The 11,299-nt window shown below is 37.2% G+C and overlaps 1 protein-coding gene and 1 pseudogene across 1 annotated transcript; one reads left to right on the top strand and one right to left on the bottom strand.

The window, feature by feature from the left end:
* Nucleotides 1-937: 937 nt before the first annotated feature.
* LOC143625817 (protein SLOW WALKER 1 pseudogene) lies at nucleotides 938-2,655 on the top strand (annotated as a pseudogene).
* An 806-nt stretch (nucleotides 2,656-3,461) lies between these two features.
* LOC143625912 (serine/threonine-protein phosphatase BSL1-like) lies at nucleotides 3,462-10,364 on the bottom strand. Its single transcript, XM_077096129.1, has 21 exons — nucleotides 10,160-10,364; nucleotides 9,999-10,059; nucleotides 9,862-9,940; nucleotides 9,710-9,789; nucleotides 9,510-9,604; nucleotides 9,254-9,353; nucleotides 8,738-8,807; nucleotides 8,000-8,101; nucleotides 7,785-7,866; nucleotides 7,497-7,679; nucleotides 7,242-7,413; nucleotides 6,650-6,848; nucleotides 6,334-6,501; nucleotides 6,021-6,259; nucleotides 5,860-5,944; nucleotides 5,685-5,783; nucleotides 4,942-5,141; nucleotides 4,792-4,867; nucleotides 4,036-4,171; nucleotides 3,819-3,958; nucleotides 3,462-3,734 (listed from the first exon to the last, which is right to left on the bottom strand). Exons 1-21 carry the CDS (start codon nucleotides 10,362-10,364, stop codon nucleotides 3,651-3,653), a joined length of 2,655 nt encoding a protein of 884 aa, XP_076952244.1. The 3' UTR covers nucleotides 3,462-3,650.
* Between the last annotated feature and the right edge of the window lie 935 nt (nucleotides 10,365-11,299).

Below are 11,299 nucleotides of genomic sequence, written 5' to 3'. Positions count from 1 at the left end.
TGAAACCGATTTGATGCTCGAGAATTGTTTATACATCGTTTGGTTCCTTCATAAGGTGACAAATATTAGTTTCCATAAATTATGTACTTCAACTTTTTTATGGTTATACAGGCATCCAAAATACAAATAAGATGATGCCTATGAACTTGATGTTTTAAGCTCCTCCTAATAGGCTAATAACCAAGCGATACACACCTCAAAAACCAAGCCTATTTTTCTCGGGTTTCTAGGACAATGCTCACTCTTAGCGCATATCACGAGTTCACAACCACTTTTGTGTTCCCGAGTCTCGTTTAACAAGGGGAGGGGAGGGGAAGGGAAGAGAATTAGGACAAGAAAGAAAGATAGGGGAAGGAAAAATGTGTGACTTTATTTCATGTTCTCTAGTTTAATAAAAATGAGAGGAAGAAAAAGGAAATTAAACATTTTAGTGTTCCCGAGTTAAGAGGAAAGAAAAGTAAAGATGTAATTTTTCTATTATACCCTTTAAGTAAACTATATTAGGGAGTTAGATATGGGGGTAATTTAAGAATTAATAGAAAGTTATTATAAGACATAAACATTTTCTCTCATAATCTCTTCAATTTAGGAGGATGATCATATGTTTAAATTTTCCAACATTTTCCTTCCCTTCCTCTCCCCATCTCTTCTTAAAAATCTCTGAAACTTGGTTTTTTAATGGTTTCATTTCTTTTCCTTCTCCTTCCCTTGTTAAATGAGACTCGGGAACACAGTGTTAAAATTTTGTATTTATGGTTAGTTTTCATTTATATTTTTCTATGTGATTACTTAGCTATAAATATAATATAGTGGTCAAACTACAAGTTGTTAAAAGATGAGTGACTAAAATAACAAGAAGCCCAAAGATGCTTCATCATATAAACAAGCATCATACCAAAACCCTAAAACCCTAAACTAACAGCCTTCATCATCATCTCCTTCAATGACGATCAACGATCCATCAGAACCCATCGTCAAAACCTTCGCCGTGAAGCCAAAACTCAAACCCACCAACAAAAAGCCATCTTCTCCAGAAACCAAGTACTGGGAATCATTCAGACCCAAACAAACACAAACCCTAGTTTCATCCATTACCTCACTCGCTTTCTCACCATCTTCTCCACACGACTTCGCCGCCACACACTCCGCCATCGTCACCATCTTCTCTTCACAAACCCTCCAGCCCAAATCCACCATCAACGCCTTCAAAGACATTGCCACATCAGCCTCTTTCCGCTCCGACGGCCAATTACTCGCCGCCGGTTCATTATCCGGTTTAATCCAGGTGTTCGATGTTAAAAAACGGTCTGCTCTCCGGATACTTAAAGGGTATTCTCGTCCGGTGAATTTCGTAGGATACCCGCGTGTCGATAAGCTTCATTTGTTCTCCGTAGGTGATGATGCCGTTGTTAAGTACTGGGATCTTGAGTTGGGGGAGTCCAAGTGCAGTTTATTCGGTCATAAGGATTATGTTCGGTGATGGGTCTCCCGCGAATGATCAAATGTTTGTTACGGGCTCGTATGATCATACAGTTAGGGTTTGGGATGTTAGGGTATCTGATCAAGGCTCAATGTTGACTGTTAACCATGGGACTCCGGTTGAGGATGTGATTTATTTACCATCGGGTGGTTTAATTGCGACCGCGGGTGGGGATTCGGTTAAAATTTGGGATGTGATTGGTGGAGGTAAGTTGTTGCATTCAATGGAAAAGCATAATAAGACGGTGACGTCTTTATGCGTGGGCAGAATCGGTAAAGATAGCCCCAATTTTACGGATCAAAATCGAATCTTGAGTGTTTCGTTAGACGGGTATCTGAAAGTGTTTGACTACTCAACGTTAAAGGTCACGTTTTCGAAAAGATACCCGGCACCACTAAGGTCGGTTGCGTTTTCACCAGATTGTTCAACTCGTGTGGTCGGGTCTGCAAACGGGGTTTTGTTTGCTGGGAAACGGAAGACTGTTGGTAAGGTAGAGCCAGTTAAAGGCGAGTGGGGGAACTACATAGGTTTTGGAGCGGTGGACGAGCCGGAAAAGAGGGTGTTAAGACCGTCGTACTTTCGTTACTTTAGCCGTGGTCAAAACGAGAAGCCTTCAAAAGGGGATTATTTGATAATGAGACCGAAAAAGGTGAAGCTTGCGGAACATGATAAGTTACTAACGAAGTTTCATCATAAAGAAGCTTTGGTGTCTGCATTGAAGGCTAAAACCCCTGAAAACGTAGTGGCGGTTATTGAAGAATTGGTGTCAAGAAAGAAGTTGATAAAATGTGTGTTGAATTTGAGCACCGATGAGCTCAGTTTGTTGTTGGGGTTTTTTCATAAGTATTGTACGGTGCCGAGGTATGCAGGTGTTTTGATTGTGTTAGCAAAGAAAGTTGTGGAATACCGAGTTGATGATGTTAATGGGTCGGATGAGTTGAAGGTTTATGTTAGGTATCTTAAGAGGTTGGTTGTTGAGGAGATCGGGATTCAAGAATCTTTGCAGGAAATACAAGGTATGATTTCGCCGCTGCTGAAGATTGCAGGGAAGAGATGAATGATAACTGAGTATGATTGTGTTTTTTTGTCATTAGAAGATGTTATTGGTTTAAAAATGCCCAAGTTTTGTTTGCCTTAAGTTATAAAAATGATGTTTTTCTTTGTTGATGTTGTATTATTGGATTTTTAAAGGATGGCACTATTTATTTACCTTATAACTTGTTTGATTCAGTGAAGACATGTTGGTGGAGTTGTTAAATGAAATTCGTCGTGTTGCTATAAGTTTCGATTTTGTAATAGTGACATGTTAGTCTTAAAATGGTTTAAGTGCTTTACGAGTTAAGACCCCTAGTATACAATTGAACTACCGAAAGGGGCGTTTAGTTTGCTAGAATTCAGTTGAATTGGAATTCGAATTCTAGATTTCTAGTCTTTACTTGATTGGTTTGTAAAATTTGTTAGAATTGAAATGCTGGTGTATGAGATAATATGTTTGGTTTGTAGAATTTGTTAGAATTAAAACTTCGATTTATGAGAAAAATGAAATGACTTTTGTTCAAGGTGTATTATGTTACCTTAGCATTTGTGTCAATCTAACACATCGTAACATCTCATATGCCACGTTTAGATACAGTTTTGTTAGGTTGGCAGTTATTGGTGCGCAGTTAGTCTCCTCATTACTCAGATACCCAAAATAAGAAAGGTGCGTTTTCTTTACTTGGAGTTCAATAAAAGATAAAATACTTGTTTTGGGTAAATTTATCAACTTTGATGGTACGGGTGGTAAAAGAGTTTAAACCAGCATTTTTGTTTAGAAATAAAAGCATGCTTTATACAAGAGCCTGCTATGATTTTACATATATAATAGCTTTGCAATCTTACATTAAACCATTTAGGTGAAATTTGTTATAGCATACTATTTCAAGATAATTACTATGTTCAAGCATCTAACTCAAGATTATAATTTCAAAGTGTGCACATTTTAAATGCAGAAACTATTCAAATCACATGAACAAATCCTAGATATTATGAGACAAACCATCTCATCATCACTTATCATACAATCAAATAACAAACAATAACCTATGAACAAACCTTATGTACTCTAAATATGATCTTAATCTCTTGTGTATATATAACTTAAATCAAAATCCCCAAATCATATCACCAATCAAATATATGCAAGCGAGTTCCTGTCATGATTAGGCTGGGGTCGGCCCCTAGTAGGCGTTGGTGGTCTCTGACTATTAAGCTCCTACACCAAAACAAAGTTCCATCAATTTATTAATAGTAACATTCACAGCATTTGACTTAGCCATCCTTAATGTGTCAAACCTACCTGCATCCATGTGTCATCTTGAACATGTTCTGGAGATGTTTCTGGTGAGTAAAGTGGTGGCGGTAAAGGGTGGATCAGTTTTGGGACTACCATGAGTCCTCTACCGATTACCAATATAGCTCCCGCATTGTTTGCAGTCCCTATAATTTAACCACCATAATTTGAGCGTGTTTGCGTTTAATTGATTGTTAAATATTGTTAAACGAAGACTGCTTACCGCAATAATTAGTGGCGGAAAAAAGGGTAATCAACTGGCCTTGAGCAAACCGTTCAAACCCGTCCATTACACATTCGTGTGCTCTTATAATTAACTGAAGTTTGTTTCTTTTACAGAAGTCTGTAACTCTGTCAGGCTGCAAAAGTAAGATATAATGCATTAATCTTAAGGGTGTTAAACAGGTTGTGTTTGCAAACTGGCTGATCTAACCCGAACACGCATGAACCTGAAATGGTGTCAGACTGTCAGTCATGACATATATGAGCCTTAAAATGATACATATATTCATGGGTTGACATGAACACGACCCGTTTAACCCAATTTTTTTGGCATAAAATATGAAACCAATTTAATTTATGACACAAAACACATTTAAAATAGTAAAAGAATCGATTTAAACGGGTCAACTTTTGAACCCACATGAACACAACCCATTTAGCTAGAAGTGTTGGTCGACATAAAACAGCCCCAAAATCACGAATTTCGCGTTGAGTTCGTGTCGTTTCTGGAATGGTATGGGCTACTTGTTTGTTAACAGGTCAAAATAAGATACATAATTTTTTTGTTCAAGTTGAAACAGGTTGGATCGGATTTAGTTTGACCCCTACTTGGGTGACTTTCAAGTTGAAACAGGTTGGATCGGATTTAGTTTGAACCCTACTTGGGTGACTTTCAGCCCGTTTGACCAGTTTTCCTTTTTCACTAAACTTCGTAAGGCTTGACCTATTTATTCATAAAAAATCATTGATTTCATACCCCAAAAGTGACAAGACCCGGTCCTCTAGCATTTGGCCTTAGACCTTCCACACTGTCGTTTTCTGTAGGGTCAGACCTGCAAAAAAGTGAAAACATCAAAACACGGTTTCATAAGTAAAACCAAAAGCAGAGTATGAATAATAAACTTGCCATAATAAATCCATTAAAATAAGAGATCCCGTATCCATCGTTATCGGTCTTTCTATCTTCTCTATTTGTTCAACTGAATGCATCGACCGCCCGATGCCACCGTGCATGCATATTATCTTTTTCTCAATCAGTGCTGCGAGTGGAAGATGGTTAAATAGTTGGTTGAACCGCGACCATGCCCAGATTCCGTCATTCTCCCCCTGAATATTATACACAAACCATAAAAACATTTTAAAAACCCGTAAAATATAGCGTAGGGGCATGCATGAATAAAAACTAAACCATAACCAGACGTGACCAAACGCGATAAAAAAACGACAGTTTGTTTATGTTTTTAAAAAATCGTTTTTTCAGTTCGGTTTCGGTTTTGCTATCAACCAAAAACTGAAAATGCCGAACCGGACCTGAAAATCCAAATTTAAGTTAAATTATAAGAAATTAATAAATGATGTAGATCAAAACTTTTAGTTATAAATGTGTAGTAATCAATGAATTATCAATTAACAAAAAATAAAATAAAAAATAGGCTTAAAGTTTCAGGTCCAAATTTATCATTCTAGACCATTCTTTTGGGCCCAAAACTTTCAACCCAAAATGGTAAAATCGAAACTGAACAAAAGCCATTGTAAAACGAAAAACCTAAAAAATAAAAACCAAACGCTTTTAAAAAAACTCAAAAGCCGACCCATGCACACCCTAAGGCCTAAACGGGTCCAAAACTGGCACATGAAATCACTTATTACCATTCTCTCAACGCATTCAAGCCGAAACCCAAAGAGTGCATTTATGTCAGCAGCCTCGTGATTCCCACGTATCAAATGAACATTCTCGGGATACTGAATCTAAAAACAGAAAAAAAAATTAATAAAAAATCATAACCGGGGTTATAACTCCATATCTAATAACCAGTAAGCATACCTTTAAAGCAAGAAGTAAAGTAATCGTCTCTAAGCTATGTTGCCCTCGGTCAACATAATCACCAAGAAACAAGTAGTCAATGTACCTGGTCAGCAAAAGTCAACTTCAGCCCAATTCAAATCCAACAAATTTAAACAGTGAAAATTGGATTACAAGCATACGTTATGTCTCCCGCAGTAGACGGAAATCCATATTCATCAAACAACCGCATTAAATCCCCAAATTGACCATGTAAATCACCGAACACTTTAATCGGGGCTTTTAATTGAAGAACCGTAGGCTCGTGTAAAAATAACTGTTCAGCAGCATAACAAAGCTCGCCGACTTCATAAGAATCGAGAAAAAACCGCCTGTTAGCGGGCGGTTTCCAGTTTCGGGGCCTGAGTAAAGTAGATATGACCTGCAAAGATGAATAACAAATAATATTTCAGTATTTGTATAACAGAAATATGTGAAATGAAAATGTTGTCTGACTTTTTTATGCAAGCCTTGAGGTGATGGTTGCCTCGTGAACTTTTTAGTTGGATATGAGAGACTGTTTCCAGAAGGAATCATTCGCCTACTCTCGTTTTCAAATTGATCTAACGATAACTGTCGGACCAAACCACCAAGGTTTCCTACAGTTTCTTTGGCAACCACAACCTGCAGTGTATAGAACCGATTAACCGAATCCTAGCCGAAATAATTGACAAAAGTGAACTGATATAACCGACCCAAACTAATAGACGACTGTCAGTTTTGTTTGTTTTTGAAAGTAACAAACAGTAGATAAAGGTTGAGAAACACATACAGCTCTCGGGTGAAGTTTAACGTCTCTCTCTGTGTCATCACTACTTGTTGAATTGTTTTCTGCTTGTTGTGGGTCGTTTGAAATAGGTGTTTCGTCTGGGTTCATAGTGTGTGACTGTGCAGCTTGCCATACAGCATTAGCAGCTTCTGCTTCAGCTGCGGATGCTTCTGCCAGCCGGTCCATAGATTCCTTGTTCATACTGGAAAGAAACTAAATTATTGTAAATTTTGGATAAAATATTAAAGACTTTGAACCATTTTCGACCCATGTTAGCTAAATCTTTTTTAGTTTGACCCGTTTAAGATTGTAAAAAAGTAGCCCAATTTGACACATGCATAAGTAAAAGGGTCAAAAAATGACACGACTACCAAACTTTAACCTACAACAGGTCATAGGTAGAGTATTTTAATATACATATTAGATTCCGATAATAATATTCTAGTCACTTTTATAGGGTGTAAACAAGCTGAGCCGCTCGTTAACTGCTCACAAGCCAAGCCTTACAAATAGAACTCTAAACGAGACGAGCTCGGACTCAGCTTGCCTCATTTACACCCCTAGTTATAGGAACAAGAGAAAAAATAGGCCGAACCTTAAACCACCAGACGAAGGACTCTCAGGTCTACTCTCAGAAGACATACGACCAAACGGGCTTAAAATGTTAGACCTAGGACTCATCACATTTGAGGCGGTTTCAGACGTTAACATAGGAGAATCAGAATCAATTGGATCCTCCGCGATAAGAAAATCATCTAACAAGACATCTGCAAGACATGAAACAATTTAATATTATGCAACACACATACATGCTTGATGAGAAAAGGGTATTTTGTGAACTAAAACTTACCTCCCCTAAGACCGCCATAGACATACACGCGGCCGCCAACGGATGCAGCGGCATGCCTACCTCGTCGCATGAGCTCCAAAGAAGAATCTTCGGGTTGACTTTGACTGCCCTTGCTATTACTATTGCGTGTAGAAGTCACCATCCCATGTCTATCTAACCAAACACCCGCAGCCGTGTCCAAAACTGTATTATGTATTCACGTTGAAAACGATTTATATAATATTATTATTATCAATTATATTACAATTTATGTTATGTACAAAAAAATATTAATAAAATAAAATTAACCTGCAACAGCTGCTTCACCGTCTACTGCTCGACCTCCCCTCAAAACACCTCCTGTAACATGCAATCTAGCCCCGACAAACACCTGGTGAGAGATATAAACCAATGACCAATTATATAACTATTAATTACCACTGCATGACAAATTGATTCTGTACGCAAGTAGCTTTACTAATATTCAGCGCAAGTTATACACCAATTGAATAATTATAAATTACCACTGCGTGTTGGTATCTTGGTGAAGGTGAAATTCCAGGTGCAAGTGTCCATTCCCATTGACCATTTTTATGCATGAGCAATCCATAGGCATCTGCTAACGGCTGCAAATTGAACACACACCTGGTTTAAAATGTGTAGCACTCCGATATGTTATAATCCCAAAAGGCAATCATATGTGAGGCTTTTGTTATCAAAAAAACACTAAAAAATATTTTTGACCTTTAAATACTAAAATACAAGATACTCTCATCATCTCTGGTTAGATTTGTTCAATCCGTAGCCTAATTTGTTCAAATAGTCAAACCCAGTGCTCAATCAACGGTCAGATTTGTCAATTGATGATCAGACTTGTTCAGTCGATGGCCAGAACTGTTTCATCAAATTTGGAATACATGCACCCGCTGCAACCAATGGTACAATTTTGTTCAAATACTGGTCAAGTACATAATGTGTCGCATCAGCCGCATCACACGCGCATCATGGAATCACATCACATCAACTGCAGCGATGCGATCTCATCAACACATTGTGCGCATTGCGCATTATGCCCTCCTAATTTGCCCATTTTAAAACAAAGAATACACACACAAAACCAATAGTTTTAACAAAAATATATATAGTTTAATGACAATACAGTGCTAACATATATTCAAATCGAATATTAGAGTGCCAATACATTTATAAGTCGAGTTATTAGTAAGACAATGCTAAGCATAAGTGATAAAGATAGCACATACCGTGCCTAAGATGTCTCTTCCACCACAAAGTAAAAACATACCGTCTGCACGGGCACTAGCAGTTGCATACCTGCAAAATGTAAGAAATAAATACGGCAATTTATTGCACATCTTGGTTGCCCATTAATTCACTTATTGTTAGTATGCAGTTACATGTTTGTTCATTCTTAATTGATGCTTCAAAACCTATAACTTGGAACATTCAAAGTTGACTAGACACTTCATTTGTAACTTTAAAAACCATTTGACCTGATTTACTCTTACTTATTAAGTTCATTTTTATAATCATATTGAGTATGTTTTAACCATAAAATTCTAGTTTGGTATTGTCTGGTTTGGTAACGATAAGTTTGCTTTCTAATTGTAATTTTTGATCAAGACTAACATATATTTAAAAGGATAATAAGATGGTAAGAACTATTTTGACTATTTAACAGATAGATAAAAAAAGACCATGAAAATCATATGACAAATGGCATTTGAATACTATTAGTCACAACTAACTTATGTACTTACATTCTAGCAGAAGGTTTATCACCTTCTGGATTTAGTTTCTGCCAAGCATATGGTTTTTGAGCAGTATCCAAAGCCCAAGCATCCAAAAGCACTTTCTTTCCTAGAAAACAAATATGATATAATTATTACTAAGATCATGAATCAGTATACTAAGAATCGGTATACTAAAGATCAGTAATCAGGTACCGACAGGTGGGACACAGTTTTACAACCAGGTATGAAAATGGGACCACATGCATAGACATGATAAACTCACCATCATTGCCACTGACGGACACAAGGTACTGTTGAGCTACCAAATCCATAACATGACCATATCGAGGTCCGGGACCCTCCCCTCTAACAACCACCCTGCACACAACAAAACAAACAAAACCGACACTTGATAAAAACAACCAAGACCTCAAAAAGACACAAACTTAACTCCAAACTTATCTGCATCGATTAACCGCTTACCGGTGCCACTTGTATTTATCATTGGTCAAATCAAGCACGTAAAGATCATCCGTCGAATGGCCGGCCGGTCCTATGCCCCCCTACAAATTTATCAAAACCGAAATTATATATGCATTTTCATTATATTTAGCATAAATCTAGTCTTGAATCACCTGAAATGCAACCATGGTTCCCACAACAGCTGCTGCGTGAGCAGCCCTCGGTGACGGTGGCTCACCAGCCGGTTGAATTCTGAATATTATTCACAAATTAATAATCTAACTATAACAAAATCAATAATAATAATAACCTGGTCCATCTTCTGGTGAGAACATCATACACATGAACAGAGTTGGTGACACCATCTAACCCTAGAATTGAAACATTTAACCTAATCAATCAAATTGGGGATAATTATACAAATTCAAGTAAATAAATAATCAATGAAGAAGAATAAGAATGGATGCTTACGGATTCCAGGGACCGGAGACGAGGGTCCGCCGCCAATAGCGGTGGCGCCGCCGAATAATATGAGGCGAGGGCCGTGAGTTTTGGTAGGCGCGATGGCAGTGAGCGTGTGGGCGCAGCGAGGACCGGGAGCATCATCTCCTGTGTCCCAAAAACACTCGAGCGGATAATAAGTGGGAGCTGGTCGCGTCCATGGCTTTGAACCCATGGGGTGCAGTTGATGATTAGTGAATCTGTGAAGGAGTGATAAGATTAGATGAAGAAACGATGGGATTAGGTGGAATCGCACTAAAACCGTATAAGAAAATCAGAGTCGGATGGATATTCAGATTCAGGAAGGAAGGAAGGAAGCTACTATTTTTTATTTTTATTCTGCTTTTAATCATCCAAAATTCCATAGAATTGGCGTGCTGTGCTGCTGTGCCGTGCTGCTTTTACACTTTTTTACTGGCTATCCGATGTTCGGGATCTGTGTGGTGCTTGGATTATTTTTATTTTTATTTTTATTTTTATTTTTATTTTTATTTTTTTAGGAACGAATGTACTACCATCTCCTGTTCACTTGTTGCTCAGAGGCTCAATGTGGTTGGAATCGTATTAACCTTACACACTGCGGCCTCTATCTCAAGTCTTCAATTTTCCTTTATATTGGTGATAGTAAAGGTGGCGTTAGATAATTAGTAATTAATTTACTTATAAATGAAACTAGTGGTGTTTATCATTTTTTTTAAATCAAAACGAAATGAAAATAGTTAATTTGAAATTGAATCATTGGCTGGATAATGTAATTTGGTTCAGTTTGATTTTTGGTTTAGTCGGTTTGAAAGTGATATTGAACGCCTACAAACATTTATATTTGTGAGTAAACAAATAAGTTTGAATAAAATAACAATTTCATATACGTATTCAACATATTGCTTATAGTTTATGAAAAAGTAAAGTTACTATACATAAATGATTTATTTAACTGTATTACAACATTTTTATAACTCATCAAATATCTATACGATCTTTTACAACTTTATTAAAACTCATATCAAATATCTATACGATCTTTGACAACTTTATTGAAACCCATGTTGACTCATTTAATTAAACATGGTTAAACACGTCAGGTTAGGATCATAATTTTAAGTGTATTCA

Source organism: Bidens hawaiensis, unplaced genomic scaffold (assembly GCF_021521415.1).
Source record: "Bidens hawaiensis isolate Kalapana, Puna unplaced genomic scaffold, B.hawaiensis_p1.1 tig00004242_1, whole genome shotgun sequence".
Lineage (NCBI taxonomy): Eukaryota > Viridiplantae > Streptophyta > Magnoliopsida > Asterales > Asteraceae > Bidens > Bidens hawaiensis.
The sequence above is the reverse complement of the archived record's forward strand: the minus strand, read 5'-3'. Positions and strand labels throughout refer to the sequence as shown.